We start from the raw sequence: 21,453 nt of genomic DNA, 5'->3' as shown, positions 1-21,453 counted from the left end.
GCTTGGCTTTCGTGTTTGGTGCAAAGTACCCTGTTGGCCTTGGAGGGGCAGCCTTTCCATGGGACACTCAACATGATGCTCCTCTGCTGGCACGGGGGGGGGGGGGAGGAGACGGAATGGCCCACCTTGGCTTCAGCCTGGCAAGAATCCACTTCCTTTCTCTCTGCCACGCTCTGCTTTCGTTCCTCTCGCCACCCAGCAAAGGCTTCGCCATCTGCCTGAAGCTCTGAATGAAGGAATAAAGCTGTTAGAAGTACAATACAAGGGACATTTCCCCCTTGGCTGAAGTCAATGGGGTGATGCAAGTGGGGCAAAATGTGGGGTCTGGATGGCAGAATTTGAGGTTCAGAAGTGGATGCCATTTCTGGACATCAGGGTGCGCCTTTTGTCTTAGGGATGGAAGAGGGTCAGTCTGATCCAGAAATATTTCTTCTTAATGAGAAGCCCTTCTGGCCTGAGACCCAGCCTGAATGCCTGAGAATAATTTCTTATGGTGAAGTAAATAGGGAGCATCTAACAGAGGTGTGAGGAGGGGTTTCCCCAGTGTCCTAAGACGGATTGGTCTTGTTCCCTTAAGAATATAAAGAAGAGCCTATTGGATCAGACCATGGCTAGGCAAACTAAGGCCGGATCCAGCCCAGTTGCCTCCAAATCCGGCCTGCGGATGGTCTGGGAATCAGCGTGTTTTTACATGTGTAGAATGTGCCCTTTTACAGTCATACCTTGGGTTAAAGTTGCTTCAGGTTGAGCGTTTTCAGGTTGCGCTCTGCGGCGACCCAGAAGTAATGGAACGGGTTACTTCCGGGTTTCGCCGCATGCCCAGACGCTCAAAATGACATCACGCGCATGCACAGAAGCGGCGAATCGCAACCCGCGCAGGGCTCCGGAATGGATCCCATTCACATCCAGAGGTACCCCTGTATTTAAAATGCATCTCTGGGTTATATGTGGAGCATAGGAATTCATTCATTTTTTTTGTTCAAAATATAGTCCGGCCCCCCATAGGGTCTGAGGGACAGTGGACCGGCCCCCTGCTGACCCCTGGATCAGACTCACCTTGTCCGGCATCCTGTTCTCACAGCGGCCAACCCAATGCCTGCGAGAAACCAGGGAGCAGAACCTGAGCAGAACTGGAGTCACACTCTGCCCTCCTGTGTTTTCCAGCAGCCCCTGCATTCAGAAGCCTTGCTGCCTCTGACTGTGAAGGGCAGCGCATAGCCATCCTGCCTAGGAGCCACCCATAGCGCTCTCCTCCTCCGTGAATTTGCCCAGTCCTCTTATAAAGCCTTCTGGGTTGGCGGCCGTCCCTGCCTGGCGTGGGATTGACAGCCACAGTTTAAAGCATCCTTTTCCCCGGAGGTCCCTTGCAGGAACGTCTCTTACGGCTCAGTCATCTATGCCACCCTTAATGCCACCTGAAATCCGCTGCCTCGCCTTCGCTCCCGGCAGAGAGCCTCCTGGCTGCGCTGCCCTTCTGCTCTGTTCTTCCTCAGCTCCCCCTCAGTTATTCTCAGGCTTGAATTCCTCCCATGGATGCATTCTGGGCCACATTGCCGGAGACATATGGCCCTTTCTGTAATGATAGATCTTGAGGGAGGGGCTGGCATGGCTCCCAGCACAGAGAGGGGAAAGGTGTCCTTATTTACGTTTAACATTTGGGTGGTAATCTGTAATTAACTTTGCAAAAAGTTAAACACAAATTTTGAGATAGCGATCAGGTTGACACCAAAATCGGCCCGAATCCAGACCTGTCAGAGATGCTGAGAGCTGTCAGCAGAGCTCAGTTTTGTGAGCTGCAAATGATAAACTGGAACCTCTTGTCATAAAGCAGAAAAGGAAAGGGGGGGGGGAAACCGATGTTCAAATGTTACATTTTAATTTTAACATTTATGCCAATTGATCTGTGAAATGTAGTGACATAATTGGCCGTCTGCTCTCGCAGTCTGAGTCTCAAACTGAGCATACTGGGAAGAAGCGGGTGGCGATGGAGGGAGTGGAACTGGGAACCCCCTTCCCTCTCCCCATGGCGGTGTGGGTCTCCATTGCCTCCACTTCAGGGGGTGCTAAACCAGGGGCGAGCATTTGCCGCCCTCCAGAGGGCTTCGTTTGTAAGCCAAGAGAACTGGTGGCTCCTTGTGCCTGGAGTGTGGGGCCTGGGGCCAGAAGAACCCAAGGAGAACCACGCAGCCGGATCAGGCCACGGGGGACCCATCTGTCCAGCCTCCTCACAGTGGTCAGTAGACGCCCCAAAGGAAGGACACGGGCCAGAGGCAAGTGCTGGAAACCTCAAGAGGGGAGAGGGCTCCTGGGCTTGGAGGTTTCGCACAATGGGCAGCTGGTTGGCTTCTGTGAGAAGAGGATGCTGGACTGGTTGGCTGGATCCAGCAGGGTTCTTCTCTCATGCTCTTGTGATGTATTCCATAGTTGAACAATCAGCCGCTGTGTGAAGCACTTCTTCCATTGGGATCTCTCCTGGCTCTTCACTGGATAGCCCTGAGTTCTAGTCTTACCCCTTTTCTCTGCTGCATCGTGTTAGACTTGTCTGCTGTGTCTCTTCTCACTTGCCCAGCAAACAGAGGGAGGTCAGGAAGGTGCATCAAGCAGATCCTGGTAGGGAGGAAGGAGACTGGCGGTCAGTCAGGCCGGGCCATCTGAAGGCGGGTCTGGGAACAGCCTGGGAAGAGGACCTGGCTGTGTCCTCATCTCGTTCGGGAGCCAGAGCTCTTTGCCCTGGATCTGATAGACCTGTTGGGGAACCGGTTTGATATAATCACCTTGCGGTTGAGGAAGGTTACACACATGCACGGCGGCAGGGATCTGGCACTCTGACCAGCCACACACAGAGGCAGCGACGTGGAAAAGCCCCACCTGTTGAATACCTGCCAGGTAGAAAAGGGTGGGAGACAGGCTCCTCTCCCTTAGGACCACGCCTGGCTTGGAGTGGCCAGGGCTCTTAGGCTCCCCCCCCCAGATCTATGTCTGTATTTTCAGTCTGACTTCTGTGGGGCTGTGTGTATCACCTTAATGTTTGTGGCCCATCTTGATCTCCAGGGCAGGTGAGAACAGGAACTTAATGAGCAAACATGTCTGCATCTGCAAAGGAATTAACATACATAACATACTGGTGCAGCCATTTCTGGAGTCCTGGGGGGGTCGGGAACTTCCCAGTTTGTTTTGGTCTCCAGCCTCTCTCGCGCCACCCCAGCCAGTAAGTAGAAATAGAGTTGTGTGTTCCTTGGCAGACTTCTTCCCATAGGGAGAGCACTTGCACCCCATGCACCTCTTGCAGGCCACCCACTCTCAGTCGCTCTCCCCTCACCATCCTCACAGCCCCCACCTGCCGGCAGCAGAACCCTCTTACTCCTCTACAGCCTTTCCTGGCTTCCCTCAGACTCCTTCCGGGTCCCCCTGCCCCACACAGAGATTCAATGCACGCTTGGCTTTCTATGGCTTTCTATGGCTTCATGCTTCATGGTGGAGCTTCTTGGCTGTCCTTGGAGAAGGGCAGGCAGGGCGTTGTCAGTTGCTGTTGGGAGAGGCAGTCCCATCCCTCCCCAAATCCCAACCCCACCCACCGTCTCCCCTGAAATCTCCCCCTTCTCTCTCTCTCGCAGGTTGTCGGTCTCCTGCTGCCAAATCAGACGCTGGCATCCACCGTCTTCTGGCAGGTAATGACGACTTGCTGCCTGTCATCCCTGTGCTCGAAAAGCCTCGCTTCTGTTCTTTGCCGCAGCCGAAAACACAAGCAGAATCCCGGCTTTGAGCTTCCTTTTGGCTTGTGGGATGGGGAGGCTGGAGGGAGGCCGTCGTCTTCTGTGTGGGGTGATGGGGGAACAGCCCCTTCGGCAGTGGGCTCTCTTTCAGGGAGAAAATAAGGAGAGCCCTGCTGGATCAGACCAATGGCCCGTCTCGTCCAGCCTCCTGTTCTCACAGTGCCCACAAGATGCCCATTAAAGGAAACCCACAAGCAGGACCCAAGGGCATCTTCCCCTCCTGGCTGCTTCTAGCGACTGGTATTCAGAAGCATTGCTCACCTGCTCTCACACGTGAGGTCGGTTGTGGGGCAGCACAGCCTGCAGCTGCAAAGGAAGGCTAGGGAGCCCTACAAGTCTATGATTCTGTACAGTTGAGTTGGGTATGTTTAGCCTGGAAAAGAGGAGACCCAGAGGAGATATGACGGCCGTCTTCAAATATCTCAAGGGCTGTCCCCTTGAAGAGGGAGCAAACTTGCTTTCTCCTGCTCCGAAGGGTAGCACTCGAACCCATGGCTTCAAGTTCCAAGAAAGGAGATTCCGACGAAACATTAGGAAGAATTTTCTCATGGTGAGAGCCACTTGACCACAGAATGGCTGACTTCAAAGGGGGTGGACTCTTCTTCCTTGGAGGCTTTTAAGCAGAGGCTGGGTGTTCATTTGTCAGAGATGCTTTGGCTGAGATTCCTGCATTGCAGGGGTGGACTAGAGGACCCCTGGGTTCCCTTCCAGCTGTACAGTTCTGTGATTCTGTGGCTCCTGTTTGTTCCTCTGCTAACACAACCTCTGTCTGGTGCCTTTCAGTTTGGCGCCTGTTCCTTCTGCCTCCAGGGCTTGCTTTCTCTGCTGTTCATCTCTGAGAGCAAGCCCTGCTTGGGGCAGGGAATCGGCAGTGGAACAAACTCTTTAGCTATTATAATCTTAGCAGCAGTTATAACTGGAACATTTTGAATTCTGAACGATTTCTAGGGGCACCAGCTACAGAACGGTTGCCCAGGGGGTGAGCTGCATAGTACACAGGAAGGAAGCCATGGGTCGCTCTCCAGGGAAAGGTCAGCCCCTTTGATGCAGCCAAAATGGACCCATGCCTGCAGTGCAGAGAACCCGAGTCCAAAAGAGCAGGGAGGCTGACCAAGGCTGCTCAAAGGTTATTCCCTGCCTTCCCCTGGTGTTTGCTCTCGTGAATGGTCTGGGCCTTTTAGCACGGATCCTGCCCTTAGTGCCAGATTTCTGTATAGTTATGGCATGCAAGATGGGAGAGCCCTCAGCATAAATTACATTTCTGCCTAAAGATGTGAGGATCACGAAGGAAGGGTGAGCCTCTTGATGGGGGCAGGAAATCTCTTGGGGTGCCTTGGGAACTCTGGAGGTTGTTCCTTGGGAGAAATAAAAAAACATTGGATTTTCAATGCAAAAGATCTTTCTTAGCACACCTGCCTGTCTGTCTCCCAACACCCTCAAAGGGCCCAAGCAGGTCTGCATTCCAGACACCTGTGGATAGCAGGTAGTAAGCATGAAGCGCTGTGTTTCCTTGCACTGGATCGAGTGTCCTGGTGATCTTCCCTTTCCTTTCAACCAGCAAGTTCCTAGTCTTCATGGTGGTGGAGATGTGCTTGGGAGTGTGTGGGCAGTGCCTGGTCAGGTGGGGAAAGTCTTAAGACCTTTTCCTCTCCGTATGAAGAGCCAGGAGCCGAGGAAATCAGACAAACGGATGCAGAATCCGGAGTCCCTTTGGTGCAGACTGTGCCTAGCTTTGGATGTTGCTGCGCTTGGCATTGAGAGTCAAGTAAAGGTAGCAAAAGGAGCATCGTACATACCTTTGAACTTTTCGCAGGAAGTCTGGAGGAAATGGGGCCTCTGCAGTGAGGGCCTCCTCTTTGGACAGCTTCTTGTTCTGCCCCCACTCTGTAAAGTTTCCCCCTCCCATCCTTTTCACTTTTGCTGTCATTGCCCTTCCTCTTCCTCCCTCTCATCCCTCCAGTTTTCTCCCTACCCTCTTCCTCCCTCCTCTCTGACTCCTCTCTGTTTCTCCCCCTCTTCTCTCCTCTCAGCCTCATTTCCCAGGTTCTGCCCGGCAACTGGAGAGGAACAGAGAGAGAGAGCAGTGCAGAGCCAGTTTTTAGGGTGCAGGTTGCAGCTCAGGTCATGTCAGTGCCCCGACGGAGGTAAGCGCCACCCAGAGCAGCTCCGCAGGGGGTGGAGGGGAGCCCCTGAGGCCTTGGCACCGGCAGAAGCTGGGCTGCTCAGGGACACCCCCCACCCCCAAAACACACCCTCCAGCACATCTTTCCTGGATGTCAGGGGTGAGGGAAGGCCTGCCTTGTCCATTTATTTATTTATTCCAGATACTTCTATATAACACTTAATACCAAAAAGCAGTGCAGTGTGCAAAAGAAGGGCAAAAGGAAATCGCAAGCAAGGTCTGAAACCACAAATACACCAGCACCACCTGAATCAGTGAAATTTGGGGGAGGCAAGAACTTAGCAGCCCAGTTTGAGAACTTCTTAAAAGCCCAGTAAAGGAAGAAAGGAGCCGTCAGGTGTCATTTTGAAGCTCGTGACAATGGAGGCCTAAAGGGCTAGTTCTACCCTCAGAGAAGGCTCTCTTCTGAGAAATCATTAGACCGCAATCCTCTGTCTCCTCTGAAGTCTTGGGGGGGGGGGAAGGGGGTCAGCCAGGTATCCTGGCCCTTTGTGGTTTGGGGGCTTATATGTCCTCAATACCATCTTGAACGTGGTCCTGTATCAAACTGGCCACCAGTGCAGCTTCTCCAGTCATGGCGAAATAGGTGTTTAGCAAGGCAGCCTGCTGAGTTCTGCACTGGACACACCTTCTGGGCCAAGCGTGAGGGCAGCCACGCATCACGCGCATTGTGCCATCTGGCTGTGAGTTTGTAGGCGCATGAACTGCAGTGGCCAGACTGTCCCTGTCCAGAAAAAAAAAAAGATGTATCAGGCAGGGATTCCTGTGTGCCAGCGAAGGAGTATATCCTGCTGAGCTGGATGAGACCCTGGTCCGACTCTGGGGGAGAAGGCAGCTTCTGAGATGGCAGGGGTTCCTCTTCAGGTGAATGTGAGGGCAGGGGGCTTTATTGGAGCCCCCGACAACCACAGTGGGCAAATCTGCGTACAGTGGTACCTCGGGTTACATACGCTTCAGGCTACATACGCTTCAGGTTACAGACTCCGCTAACCCAGAAACAGTGCTTCAGGTTAAGAACTTTGCTTCAGGATGAGAACAGAAATCGTTCTCCGGCGGTGCGGCAGCAGCAGCAGGAGGCCCCATTAGCTAAAGTGGTGCTTGAGGTTAAGAACAGTTTCAGGTTAAGAACAGACCTCCGGAACGAAGCTACTCTGTGGCCGTGCAGCAGCCCCCTCCCCATTTTCCCAGCACAGGAACTCAGTTTGGAAAGACTGCTGCCCCTGGGCTGGAGGAGCTCTGGGCTCGCGGGGTCTAAGCTAGCAAGAGAGGTTCCAGAGTGTGCGCTTTGGGTGTGTGTGTGCGTGCATGCATGCGAGAGAACAAGGGAGGGAGTGCTGTATCTGCCAAAGGTGCCCCTCTCTGCAGGGCTTGTTCTTTCGCGGATACATAACACCATTGTCTGGATTTGATAACAAAAACTTCCCTTCCCAGCGGTAGCCATAATTGGAAATGCTGCCTTCCTGCATGTTTGCTATAACTCCTTCTTTTCAGCAATTGTGCTGCTGTTGCCTGCCCACCCGCCCTCTCTCTCCTTCTTTCTCTCTTTTAACCAGCTGTTTGTTCCTTTTTCTTTCTGTTTTGTCCTTTAGTGGTTGAATCAGAGCCACAATGCCTGTGTCAACTATGCAAACCGAAATGCGACAAAGGTGAGCGGTCGTTTTATGTGTGCGCCATTTTCAAGGAAGCTGATGTAAGTTTCTCCCCTGGCAAGCGCTTGGCCTGCGCCTCTGGCCCCCACCTGATCCCCCTGGCCAGAGGCTCCTGGATCTGAGCATCAGCTCTCAGGGATCTTCCCGGGGAGATTCTGCTGCCCTGGGCTGTCGTGATTGACAGTAGGCTCAGTTGCCGTGGATTGGATGAAACAGCTCAGGGATGGCGCAAGGGCAGAGCTCAGCCACTTACGCCATCCCTGAGACCTGCAATGTATTGCCTTGTTATATCTTTCAGTTCTGTTCATTTCCTCTTGTCCTGCTTGTGGGCCCCAGTGGTTTTTGTGCTCTTATCAGGACCCCTTCCTTGGTGCTTCTGCAGCGTGCGCACAGGGCGGAACAGGTGGGGCACAAGTTCCCCATGTTTCCAGGGGCACCAGTGCAGAGGGGCACTCCCCCTGGCACGGGCACAGTCCCATCTCACCCCTCAATCTGCACACACACAGCCATGCCCAGAGCATGCCTGGAGGACACCACCTTCTTCCTCTTGTTTGAATTTTATTGTTATTCATGTTTTTATACTGTATTTTATGCTGCTTTTACAATTGACGTATTTTTCGCTCTATAAGACGCACCAGACCACAAGACGCACCTAGTTTTTGGAGGAGGAAAACAAGAAAAAAATATATTCTGAATCTCAGAAGCCAGAACAGCAAGAGGGATAGCTGTGCAGTGAAAGCAGCAATCCCTCTTGCTGTTCTGGCTTCTGGGATAGCTGCGCAGCCTGCATTCGCTCCATAAGACACACACACATTTCCCCTTACTTTTTAGGAGGGAAAAAGTGAGTCTTATAGAGCAAAAAATACGGTAAGTGTTTTAAATTTGTTGTTAGCCACCCTGAGCCCGGTTTTTGAACCAGGAAGAGCGGGGTATAAATAAAAAATTATTATGATTATTATTATTGTTTGCAGTCCCTGTGAGCTGGGCTTGAGGTGGCATGGTCTGGCTGACACATTGCCTTTGTTCTTCTTCCTGCAGCCTTCTCCAACGTCCAAGTTCATCCAGGGCTACTTGGGAGCTGTCATAAGTGCTGTCTCGATCGCAGTGGGTAACCCTTTCGTCTTCTCTCTGTCGGTGTGCTCTGACTGCTGGGCACCTGGGCAAAGACCTAGCTCTGGGCCCAGCCCCTCTGGATGGCCTCCTCTGCCGGCTGGCGCACTGTGCCTTTGCACCTGGCGCCTCGCAGGAGGCACTGCCAGCCGTGGCTGTGCCTTGGTCGCTTGCCAAGGCCTCCCCATTGCCAGGGCTAGTCCTTATTCAGTTCCTTTGCACTGCTAGCTCTCAATGGGTGAGAAGAGTCTTGCCCTGGGTATGTGATTCTGTTCCTCAAACAGGTGTTTATGCCACACCTTTTGTTCAAAAAAGGAAGATGCTGGGGGCTGGAAGAGAGAGAGAATGGCCTGCTTCTTTCTTCCGCAGATTCGGAGGCCTTAGGCCTCATTAAATGCACTCTGATGTCAATTAGCAGCAAATCACCTCCTAGGGTGATCCCATTAGGACTAGATGACCTGAAAACAAGCGCCATTCCCCACTTCCCAGTGGTCTGCAAAAGATCTTGTATTAATTAAAACCAGGTCTCTCCTCCCCCTCCCCGCAAGTGCACAGCCTGCCCTGGGCGGCAGACAGAATGCAGGGGGCCACTGGTGTCAGAAGAGGGCCTGGAGGGCCAAAGAGCAGCTCCGAGAAGGGTTTCCAGGTCATGGTTCTTGCACAGAAGTCAAGAGCGGCAGCTGCAAACGTCATTCACAACAATAAGCAGTTTAGAAAAGTCAAGAAGCGTCCAAGATCCATGCATAGGGGGCTTGTGAGTTAGCTGCATAAGGAGGTGAGGATTCTGTAGCACAGCCTTCCCCAACCTGGTGCCCTCCAGATGTTTTGGACTACGTCTGGGACGCATAGGAGCACCTGTTTGGCAAAAGCTGCTGTAGCCCATATGCCAAATCTGTAGGGCAGGAATGGGGAACTGGATCTGGCCCACAGGACAGGCACTTCCTTCCGCCACCTCTGCCAGGTGCATGGGGGAAACCCCCATCTCTTAATCCTAGCCCCTGTCTCTGGAAAGGTGTCTCTGCTTCCTGTGGCCTCTGGCAATTCTCCTTCAGAGCCTAGCAGGCCACGTTTCTGAGTCCTCAAATACAGAGGTCAGGGTTGGCGTGGATTCAGGGAATGAGAAGGCAGTCGGAACACCTCTTGCAAAAGCCTCCCCCTCTTTCCTGCTTTTCTAGGTGGCCCCAAACTCTGCAGCAGTGACACACCCAAGGGCCCCATGGAGGGCTGGGGGGGGGTGGCAGTCTGTGCAGCTGCCTGCTTCCTCAACCCCCTTCCCTGCCCCTGTTAATTCGCTGCCAGGCTCTCTTCTAGGCTCCTTTTCTGCTGCCCTTCGTCCGCTGCCCCCTTCTCTCTCCACCCCTGGCCATTACACCCCCACAGCGACACCATTTTTCACCCTCCTGTCTAGGTGAGGGCACCCCTGTGGCTTTCCCTAATGCCTGCTCCTTCGCCTTGATAATTGTTTGCGAGGAGGAGGAGGAGGAGCAGCGCACAGGGGCTGCCTTGACAGCCTGCGAATTTGCTGCGATAGCCCATAATCAGGTTGAGATGAAGAAGGAGGCCACCCACCGCCCTCGGCCCTCCTGCGGCCACTTAGGAAGGAGCCCTCCCGCCTGGGGTGGGGTGGCCTCTGGGGGCCAGTCCTTTCAGCCCCAAGGGCCTTGGTCTGGCCTTTACACCTTTGTGGCGCGAACCTCAAAACAATGGTCTCTCCTCAAGCCCTAAATCCTCCCTCTCCCCCCGCCCCCAGCACCTCAAAGTCCCCTGTGCGGGAGGAGACCCTTGTAGGCACCCCCCACTTTCCTGGTTCTGGCCTGGGAGAATAAACACACACAGATAACGCAAGAAACTTTTGTAAAATAATTTCCATTCCTTGAATCTTGCTCCCAGGTCGAGGATCTGGGAGGCTGGATTTCAGCCCCTGTCAACATACAGATTGCTTTTTGAAACACATTAGATGTCTTAACATTAGATTGTTTTAACTGCATGTCGTTTGAACTGTGCAGATCATCCAGAGGAGGTAGTTCACTGATTGATTAGAATGACCGATTAAAATGATTCCGTGTTAGGAGCTGGCAGGGTCACAGAAAGTAAAACCTCTGGTTGTGATCAAACTTACCCCAGCAGCAGTTGCTGGGCTTGTTTTGCTATCTATTGCTATTTTACTGAATATTTTAATGATGGCTTTTCTTGATATTTTTGGTTTTAAATGTTGTATGTACATTGCCCCCCCCCTTTTTAGTGACCTTATTGTGTTTTATGTAAACTGCTTAGGGATTTTGCATATTAAGCGATCTGTGAATATTACCGGTGGTGGTGGCCTGTGGGGTTGGGCTGTGGCTGCTCTGCCCCCCCCCCCCGGCTCTCCTCAAGGCTTATTTGCCCTGCTTTCCTTCTCCTGCAGGTGGGCCTTAACGTTCTGATCCAGAGAGCTAATCAGTTTACTCCGGCCACCCGGCTCCTGATCCAGAGATTTGTGCCATTCCCCGCTGTAGGTAAGGGGGTGCATACTTTCCCCTCTTTCTCTGCTTCCTTAGAGAAAATGGGCTTCCATGGTGCGCTTGGAAGGGCTGCCCCCAAAGTCCCATTTACGATACGATACGATAATCTTTATTGTCATTGTCCCATACAGAACAACGAAATTGAAAAAAACTGCACAAGACATTCAAAAACCAACAGGCCTGCTATCCCAACCTGGTTAGCCCCCTAAAAACTCTGATACCCCATTTTTAAATACAATATACTTCCATAGAAACTACCTTACACTGTGTTTAAAACCAAAATCACATTTGGATAGAAACTGTTTCTCAGGCGGCTAGTCCTAGTCTTTATAACCCTGCACCTTCTTCCAGAAGGCAGAAGCTGAAAGAGATCATTTCCAGGGTGCGCACTATCCTGCGCTATCTCTGCAGCTTTCTTATGGCACCTGGAAGCATAGATTTGATCCAAGGTGGAAAGAGTGCACCCAATTATTTGGCCCAGAGTACAAATTTGCATACATAAAGGTGCAAATTCTACCCGTTTTCAGAGGGAAAAGCAAAATCTGGCTTCATCTTGCTGTCGGGGCTTAATTTACCTCTGGTCGACTTAAGAAGATGGAAGAGCCAGAACTCCTAGCTCCATAGGAAAGGGCTCACTCAAATTAACAAAAATGAATATAGCAAAATCAGAGCTTTTTTTTTTTTTTTTTTTTGAGCTTTTCCATGCCTCTGCTTGGGTTATCGGTTTGTTTTACGAAAAACAGGAATAAAAAAAAAGCTATTTTAAAAATACAGTGTGTGGCTGGGGTTTCATGGGCGCTGCCCGCCTGCCCTGATGGCAAGGAAAACAAATTGGGTGGCTTTGAAAGGGAATTGGACCGATTCACGGTGGATGAGGCTGTGCTGTGCTGTGTCGCAGGCAGCCTTCCTCTAAGTGCCAGCCAGTGGGAGGGAGCTGTGGCTGTGGGGCTCAGACCCAACTCATGGGCTCTTCCTGCTGGAGCATCCGGCTGTCCCCTGCGGAAAATACGGTGCTGAACGCCCGGTAGGTCCCCTTGGGCCCTGCTCCACCTGCAGCTGGGCTCTTTAGCATGCGCTTACATAAGAAAGAGTCATCCTTGTTGCAACTCAGGATGTCCCAGATGGTTGGGGTACGGGGGTGCTGGTGAGGATTCCATCATTGTATGCAGGAGGCAGGCAGGGGGAGAGGGATGCTTACCTGAACCAGGTGTGTCTCTGGACCCCTTTGCACCTGGGGGGGGGATGGGGAAAGGTGGCCTCTTTTTTCTCTGTGTATGGAACTTCGAGCAGGAGGAGGAGGAAGAAGAAAAGGAGGAACGACCTTCCTTGTGTTGCAGGAATTTTTCGATCAGATGTGCCCCTTTTGAGCCGTTCATCAAGAACAAGAAAATGCTTCAGATTGTGGACTAAGCCCACTGGCCCCAGCCGCCAGGGCAAGGAGCGAGGGGGGATCTCTGTCAGGTTGTTCTATTATTATGCCAAGGTGTTAAGAGAAGGAGCTTAAACTGGAGTCAGAATTGATTGAGGGCCGGCAATTAATTTGCTCAGCCCTTCATTAGTTCTCTGCTTCTTTTATTTGTGTACTGACATGCTTAATTGTGTGCCAGGACTCTGGCCATCTTCTTGCTAATTGCTGCTTTGTTATTCTGGGGGCCGGAATCTCTTGCATCAGAATCCCGGGCAAACCAGTTAATTAAACTTTCCGTTATGAAAAGATAGGCTTTGAAGATTTGCCTGAAATGCCTGCCGATCAGCCTGGGCTAGGCGGAAGCAGGCCAAGGCAAGAGGTGGTCGGAGGGACTGGTCTGGTCCGCTGTCAGAAAGTTCTCCCTAACGTTTAGTCGGAAGAACTGACTGATGCTAAGAGCTAATTCTCCAACTAAGATTCATGTGTTGCAGGAGGTTGGACTGGATTACCCTTGGGGGGCCCTTCCAACCCTACAATGTATGGCTCTATAATGAATTGATTTTAGAAGGCTGTATTATTTTACTGTTGTTAGCTGCTCTGAGCCTGGCTTCAGCTGGGGAGGGCGGGATTTACCCGTATTTTTCGCTCTATAAGTCGCACCAGACCACAAGACGCACCTTGTTTTTGGAGGAGGAAAACAAGAAAAAAAATATTCTGAATCTCAGAAGCCAGAACAGCAAGAGGGATCGCTGCGCAGTGAAAGCAGCAATCCCTCTTGCTGTTCTGGCTTCTGGGATAGCTGCACAGCCTGCATTCGCTCCATAAGACGCGCACACATTTCCCCTTACTTTTTAGGAGGGAAAAAGTGAGTCTTATAGAGCAAAAAATACGGTAAATAATTTTTTAAAAACATTATTATTATTATTCTAAGATTCTGGGGCTCCTAAATGCAGGTAGTGAGCGGGAAGAGGCTGTGGCAGAGAGCAGCCCAGAATAAGAGGCAGAAGCAGAGAAGGGTCAAGAGGCAGAGTGGAGGCAGGCTGCTGAAAAGCCAGGGGGGTCTCCTCCTGTGCAACTAGCTCTCCTCCACCCTGGTCTCCCAGAACCTGAAGAGGGTGGAGCAAAGACCGGCAAGGCGTCAGAGTCTCCGATTGCTTGGGGAGGAGAAGGCTCCTTAAGTCTCCTCCTCCTGTCTGCCTCATCAGGGCAAGGTCTAGTCGGTGGAAAAAAATTAAAGTTTATTTACAGAAATATTGTAAAATTAATGAATGTTAGAAGGATGCTGGAATGAAGTTATATGGCTTTAGCAGAAATGTTATAAAGAATTAAGTAAAGATAGATTGTTAATGGGTCAAAGTGGAAATTTAAGGTTAGATTGTGTTAAGATAAATTATAGAACAAAAATTAAGAAAGATGGAAAGGATTTGCTGAAATAGCTAATTGAACAAGAATACAAAAAAGGGAGGTGTGAGGAGGTCGATGATACAAGTAAATGAAAGGTAGAGATATAGAGATATTGGATGTGTTTTTAAAACATTTTTGCTTTTCTTGTTGTTTTGCTGTATTGTTTTTTTGTTTCTTCTTTTTACTTTTGATGTATTGTGAACTTTTTATTGTTTCTTTCTTCTTTTTTCTGTAATCATTAAACTTTTAATAGATATCTTTTATTTTATTTTTTGATATGATATTTATTGAAAAAAATTTTCCCCAATTTTTAATAAATATCTTTTTAAAAAAACAAAAACAAAACATCAGGGCAAGGTCTACTGGGAAGAGTTGCTGTGCTCAGAGCTGTTTCGTTTCTTTGAATAAAGAGTTCCCTTCATGGCACAGCCTGATCCTGACCGCCGCTTGCGCTCTCCTTTTCTTCCCCTCGCAGCCAGTGCCAATATTTGCAACGTGGTCCTGATGAGACACACGGAGCTGGAGGAGGGGATCGACGTCCTGGACAGCGATGGGAACAGGGTCGGGTCTTCCAGAATTGCTGCCAAACATGTAGGTGCTGTGGGATTCCCATGGGTGAATCAGGATTGCTTTGGCCCATGGATTCATGCACTGGAAGGGGTGGGGTAGGCCAAGAAGGATGGAGGAGGAGGAGGAATCCACAGAATGCAGATTCCAAAGCAGACTCACTTGATCTGATCCTGGCAAGCCACACCAGGACCCCACTTCAGAATCCGCAGTCCTGCAGGCCCATGATTGATGGATTGATGGATTGATCACATTTCTGTGCCACTTTCCAGTCAGACAAATCCCAACACGGCTTACAAAACAATAAATGACAATATCATAATAGAGCATCACAGGTACAGCATAGATCATATTATGTATAATTAACAAATCAATAAAACATAATCTATAAAACAGCATTTACAAAACAGCAACTTAAAAATATGCTAAATGCTATTACGTTCACGTACATGCACACACAGTCATGCTCCCCCCCCAATAGCTCGAAATCTACCACTCTGTTCAGTCTATTCAGTCCGTTAAAAGACCCCTGCGCATCCATTGTCCAGGAGGACTCTGATCCAGTGGAAATAACAGAGCTAGACGTTGACTTACTATGCAGTGGTCCAAGGGCTCAATCGCTGCCTCTTCCCTTCTTAAAACTCTTTCTCTCTCCACACACGCTTTTAGAAGGATCCGAAAATCACCCAGCCTCTCTGCCTGGGAGTGTTTAGCACGCAAATCTTCCTATCACCAGGTTTTATATTTATTTATTATTTATTTGAATCCACACACGTGTGCACACACCCCGTTCTCCAGGCAGCCATGTTTCTTGCCCACCTGCCGCCTTGTACAATTCCCTCTGAGAGCAAGGGAACAACAGCAGGTCCTGTCGCTCCCAGGGAAGGGGCCTGCGAGCAGCTGGAGGTTTCTATTTATTTATTAAAAAATATTTCTATACCACTATTTCATAGTGGGAGAGAGGTGGGCTATTGGTTTGCTTTCCCCCCTTGTTTTGATTATGTATTTTGGGGTGGGTGGGTGTTCCTTGTATTTTTATGTTGTGAACTGAGATGGAGGGTGGTTTACTTACTTACCTACTTACCGTATTTTTCGCCCCATAAGACGCACTGGCCCATAAGACGCACCTAGATTTTAGGGGGGGAAATGAAGGAAAAAATTTTTATTTCCCCCCCAGGTGCGCTGCGCTACACCAGGAGCTTGGGGCGTGCGGAGCTCAGCGCGCCCCAAGCTTCTGCGTGCCGGCAAGGTCTCCGCTAGCGTGGGAGAGCCGGCGCCTCTCCCAGGGCTAGCGGACCCCTGCGCTAATCCAGAAGCTTGGGGCGTGCTGAGGTCAGCGCGCCCCAAGCTTCTGCATGCCGGCAAGCAGTCCGCTGCCGCCCCAAGCCTTGCGCACCCTGCCTTCAGGGCGCCCGACACTCCGAGAAGCAGGCTGCTATCCGCAGCCTAGGCAACCCTGTGGGACCTCCCACAGGGCTGCCTGGGCGGCGGAATTGTTCCCGAAGCGTCGGGCACTCTGCCTTCAGCGCGCCCGACGCTCCGAGAAGCAGGCTGCTATCCGCAGCCTAGGCAACCCTGTGGGACCTCCCACAGGGCTGCCTGGGCGGCGGATATCTTCCTGAAGCCTGGAGAGCGAGAGGGGTCGGTGCGCACCGACCCCTCTCGCTCTTCAAGCTTCAGCGAAAGCCTGCATTCGCCCCATAAGACGCACCCAGATTTTCCCTTCATTTTTGGAGGGGAAAAAGTGCGTCTTATGGGGCGAAAAATACGGTACTTACTTACTTACTTACTTAAATAAATAAATAAATAAATAAATAAATAAATAAATAAGTGATTTATAGTAGGGCAGAAAGCCATACAATAAAAACCATAAAAAACCTAAAACCAGACATCAGTTAGCCTCTGAGGAAGGGTGTATTCATGACCTGCATAGGCCCAGCAGAATGGGAAAGTTTTCAGCTGGCGTTTAAAAGTCTGCAAGGAAGGTGCCAGCTGAATCTCTTGTGGCAGGGAGTTCCACAGGCCAAGGCTCCATGCTTTGTTGTTGTCCGGCGGACCTGGCCAGCCTTTACACGTGAGGCTCCCACTGCCTGCAGAGGGTGTCAGGCGGCAGGTCGAAAGGGCAGCATGCGGGAGCTTTCCTTTTGCATCCCCCCCCAATGCATTCTGGCCAGAGAGAAAGAAGAGAGTCTTTTCTGAGCCATGCGCAGTTGCCCCGCAGCCCCCTCTGGTGGGCCTGTGCAGCCAGAGCAGCGGCGGAGGAGCAAAGCGCTCTTGTCTCTGCGCTTAGGGAGAGGGAACTCGTCTCGGGGTCTCCGGAGAGGCAGAGCAGCCGCTCTCAGTGCTTCCAGGTGCCCCTTTTGCTCCCCTCTGTAGTTGCCCAGGAAGAACAGGAGAACCTCAACTACAGCTCCAGGTTGGCAGAGAAAACACACAGCTTTATTTTGAATTTTTGAATTTTTAAAAAAGTGAGTGGGAGGAAACTGCAGGACTTTTTAACCCCCGCCTTCCTGGAATTCATTAGCAACCGCCTCTGGAAAGATGCGCCAGCTGTTTCCAGGCTGCCTCCAACACCTGGCTGGTTTCCTTAGGAGCCTCCTGAACTCCGCCATCTGCGCACAACTGCGCTGGGACTTTCCCTGTCTTCTTTTCCTTGGCGCTTCTGCATCCTCAGCTTGTGCCTGAGAAAACCCACGGGAAGCACAGGCGCTCTGGACTGACTTTGCCAAGGGTGATGATAATAATAATAATAATAATAATAATAATAATAATAATAATAATAATATACAGTCATACCTCGGGATGAGTATGCTTCAGCTTAAATCTTTTCGGGTTGCGCTCCGTGGCGACCCGGAAGTAACGGAGTGTGTTACTTCTGGGTTTCGCCGCATGCGCAGATGCTCAAAATGATGTCACGCGCATTCGTGGATGCAGCGAAACGCGACCCGCGCATGCGCAGACATGCAGTTGCGTCTTTACGTTCACTTCAGGATGCGAACGGGGCTCTGGAATGGATCCCGTTCGCATCCAGAGGTACCACTATGCCACTCATCTGAATAATCAGTTAGATGGGTGGCATATAAATTATTATTATTATTATTATTATTATTATTATTATTATTATTATTATATATTTGCCATTGTGTTGGGTGAGGGTCCGAGCCCGAAATAATCCTCTTCTGGCCCCTTTTGCCTGAGCAGACGACTGACACCTGTCCGAGGAGAATCCACGCAATCTCTTTCAGTTAGCTATGTTTGAGGAAGTCACATGACTGCCACGCAGGCCTCCTGCTGCCCCAAACCGCAGCCTCCCAAGGCGGCTTTTTATTTTTATAAGCGCTGGGCTTTGCTGCGTGTGATGCGGAGTTTGCTGCTCACTCGCTGGTGCTGCCTGAAGCCATCTGCTCGCCAGGCACCATAGTGGGTTTCACTTTTGCTCAGTCCTGCCTTTCTTGACCTTTGGCGAGGAGGGGGCGGGAGGGGAATCCTGCTGTGGACCCGGGTGGAAGCGGGATAGGATGCTCTGTCCCCCTCACTCACCCAGCCTTCTGTTTCTGTAGCGTGAGACCAGGACTGAGCTGCCACCAGGGCTGAGGGGGGCCGTTATGAGCAGCCCTGGCCCCTGGAGCAATAAAACACACGCCAAGCCCCCACAAAGCGTAGCAGCTTGAGAAGCTTCGGGGTGAAGGCTCTACGGAGTTTGGGTTGCAGCCTGAGCATGTTCGATGCTCAAGTGCCCACACTGGTGGCGTCTTGTTTGGTAGGCAGAAATGGCTCTGTTACAGGTGCCACATAATATTGCTGTTGACATCTGTCTATCTCGAGAGACAATGGAGTTCGCCTCCTGGGGTGAAGTCAAACTGCCCCGTTAGAACATGCCAGGGCAGCGTGTCTCTTGCCCAAAGCCAAAAAACATGATTTTAGTATTGTATGTATGATGTGAAGACTATATTTAAAGAAACAGACATTTGGTGGAATATAAATGTCTTGTTCTTCTGTTTTGTCTTTGGGAAGTTCTGTAGAATTGCATACAGAATTGTGTGTGATGAGTGTCTGTATTATTATTCTGTATTATTTTACTGTTCTTAGCCGCTCTGAGCCCAGCTTTGGCCGGGGAGGGCAGGATATAAATAATATTTTTTTATTATTATTCTACTTCAGTCTGTGCTCGAAGTGACTGTTTCTCTTTCTTCTGGTCCCCTTTCCTCCCCCCCCCCCCCGCAGGCACTGCTAGAGACGGCCCTGACCAGAGTGGTCCTGCCAATGCCTATACTGGTTCTACCGCCCATCATCATGTCTGTACTGGAAAAGTAAGTGGCAGCCGTCTGGGGTGGGCGAGGGGCGATGCTCAGAAAGGAAGGAGGGAAGGAACTGCCCTCCCCTACACGGCTGGGATCAGAGGAGTGGTGGCATTGCCCCTAAGAGCAAAGGGCACTCTAGAACCATGTGAAGGGACCCCCAAGGGACATCTAGTCTAACCCCCTGCAGTACAGGAATTGCCACTTTCCTAACTTTCCCCGGGATGGCAGCAGCCGCTGCCCCACAGAGCCCTTCCCAGAGACTGCCACAGAGCAGCCCATTTCATTCTTGCTTTTGAGTATTTTGATCATTGAATTGTAGAGGTGGAAGGGACCCCTCAGGATCATCTAGTCCAACCCCCCGTGCAGTGCAGGAATCACAGTTTGACAGCTCCAACAGATGGCCACCCAACCTTTTGAGAACCTCCAAGGATGGAGACTCAGCCACCTACCGAGGGACATCAAAGCTCCCTGCCGCCTGCTGTTGAGGCTGAGCGAGTGCTGGGATCAGGGCCTCCTGAGAGGGAATGACTGGGAAGGGGAGTGAACCCAGAACCACGGCAGCTTTTAGGTGCTGCAGCAGCCTTTCCCAGCCTGCTGCCCTCCAGAAACTGCCCCACCAGCCCCAGCCCTTCTTTTCCCAGGGTCTTTCTGCCTGGAGTGGGGTCTTTCTGGGGCCCCCTTTGCCCAACCACGTCTTGCTCCAGCAAGCCTGTGCCAGCCAGACACGGAAGGCCCAAGATCCCCTTGCGCTATTCCTTGACAGGCAGTGCGGAAGGTGGCGCGTTTTGAAAGTAAATTATCATTACAAATAGTTCCATCATTTTGAAGCAAGTATTAATTAAACCTCCTTAATTAGCTGACTGATTGAAATCTGAAATGGGCAGAGAGCCAGGAGACGGCTTCTGAAGGAAGGAGTCAGCCCCTGCAGAAACCACACCTAATGGATGAGCTGGAAGTTGCCGCCCCATGTTCCAGATGTGGTTAAACTGGAGTGAGAGAGAAGTGCGCTCTTGACAATGCCCAGAGGCACTCTTCACGCGCACAGGGGCTGAGACCCGGCGTCCCAGGATTTGTCCTGAAAAAGAAGCACGTTTTGCTTTATTGGTTGTTTAACAAAATTTATGCCTAATCCCCACCCCCTGCAAAAAACAACAACCCCAAAGTGTGTTATATAAATAATAGAGAACATTCCTAAGAAAATGCAAGGAAAATCAATCAGACTCTTACAAACAACTTTGGAGAATCTGCTGTGAGGCACAGCTCCTGCTTGACCAGGGGAGTGGTCCGTCTAGTCCAGGATCCTGTTCTCCCAGTGGCTGACCAGTTGCCCCAGTGGGAAACCTGCAAGCAGGACTGGAGTACAAGAGCAACTCTGGCCTCCTGGGGTTCCCAGAAACTGGAGCAGCTCCCATTTCTCAGCTCTTGGGGGCTGCTGTGATCTTCCTTCCTGGATTTAAGATCAGCACAGATCCTGGTGATCCTCGCAGTGGTGAAGGTGGTGGGGTCTCTGCTTGGACCCAGCAGCCCCTCCCTCCTTCCAGGCCCCCTCCCTTTACCTCTCTCCATCTGGAGGCGCCCATGGCCTCCTCCGTCTCTCCCAGGCTTCTTGGCGTCCCTCCTCCTCTTTCCCTCCCGCTGCGCATTTCAGCTCCCGGAGACGCTGTTCCTTGTTCTCCAGGCTGCTGCATGTTGTTCCCACTGGCGGGCTTCTCTCCTGCGGCTCGGACACTCCAGGGAAGCTCCCAGCCCAGCCAGGCAACGTCTATTTCGAGCTGCCTGCTTGGCGCAAGGACTGTGCCTGGCGATGCTCAAGCTGCAAGGCCACAACCTTCCCCGCAAGCCCCGTCCGTTGACGCTTGCGTAGAAATCAGGAGGCTCCTATTTGAGGAAGCCACCACGTCACGTGTGGGGAGGCCAGGTCCAGGACAGGGAAATCGGCCTCATGGATCTCCCTGTGGATGGTTCCAAGATCAAAGAAGAGGAGAGTGGAGAGGGACCCCGAGGGTCATCCAGTCCAACCCCCTGCAAGGCAGGGATTACAGCTGAAGAATCCCTGGCCACCCAACCACCCTTTGAAAACCTCCAAGGCAGGAGAGCCCTCTTCCTTCCAAGGGAATCTGTTCCACTGCAAGTAAAGATGAAGCATTTCCATCCTGAAGAAGTCTGTGCTTCTGCACTAGCTGCAGTCCCCCATCTCAAGAGGAGTTTCTGGTGGGGAACCTCAGGCCTGGGGGCCAAATCCAGACTGCCATCCCCTCTGTCTGGCCCTCAGCACTCTCCCCCGGCCACATCCTTCCCCATGCCACCCCCAAGTGTTTCTGCCTGGCTGGAATGTGTCCCTGAACACTGCTTGGGCCTCAGGATGGAGGATAGAAGCTTACCTGACTCTTCGCAGGTGAAGCCTAATTCATTGCTCCTCCCACTTTTGCCTCTCGTCCTGCCCACCACTGGCATGGCCCCATCCCCAAGGTTGTCCAGAAGGGAATGTGGGCTCAAAAGCTCTCTTGCCCCCCTCTCAGGAATTTAATCCCAAGGAGTCCTGTGCGGTTTGGGGTATG

The 21,453-nt window shown here is 51.4% G+C and overlaps 1 protein-coding gene and 1 long non-coding RNA gene across 4 annotated transcripts in view; one reads left to right on the top strand and one right to left on the bottom strand.

Annotated features, from left to right (window-relative positions):
• SFXN5 (sideroflexin 5) overlaps window positions 1-21,453 on the top strand; it is a 124,329-nt gene that overhangs the window by 70,395 nt on the left and 32,481 nt on the right. For all 3 annotated transcript variants that reach the window (XR_014011379.1, XM_081207319.1, XM_081207318.1), the window contains 6 exons: window positions 3,615-3,668; window positions 7,545-7,601; window positions 8,643-8,708; window positions 11,119-11,209; window positions 14,503-14,618; window positions 18,819-18,904. Coding sequence is in view for 2 of the 3 variants with exons in the window: in XM_081207319.1 (XP_081063445.1) it covers window positions 3,615-3,668; window positions 7,545-7,601; window positions 8,643-8,708; window positions 11,119-11,209; window positions 14,503-14,618; window positions 18,819-18,904 (470 nt within the window). In the remaining variant the exon portion in view is untranslated. The remainder of the gene's footprint in view (window positions 1-3,614; window positions 3,669-7,544; window positions 7,602-8,642; window positions 8,709-11,118; window positions 11,210-14,502; window positions 14,619-18,818; window positions 18,905-21,453) is intronic.
• On the bottom strand, window positions 127-3,604 carry LOC308594387. Its single transcript, XR_014011417.1, has 3 exons — window positions 3,021-3,604; window positions 2,511-2,745; window positions 127-226 (listed from the first exon to the last, which is right to left on the bottom strand). It is a non-coding gene; the product is annotated as an uncharacterized lncRNA (long non-coding RNA).

Source organism: Podarcis bocagei (genome assembly GCF_964188305.1).
Source record: "Podarcis bocagei genome assembly, chromosome: 9".
NCBI classification, from domain to species: Eukaryota; Metazoa; Chordata; class Lepidosauria; order Squamata; family Lacertidae; genus Podarcis; species Podarcis bocagei.
This window is presented reverse-complemented; position numbering and strand designations above follow the sequence as displayed.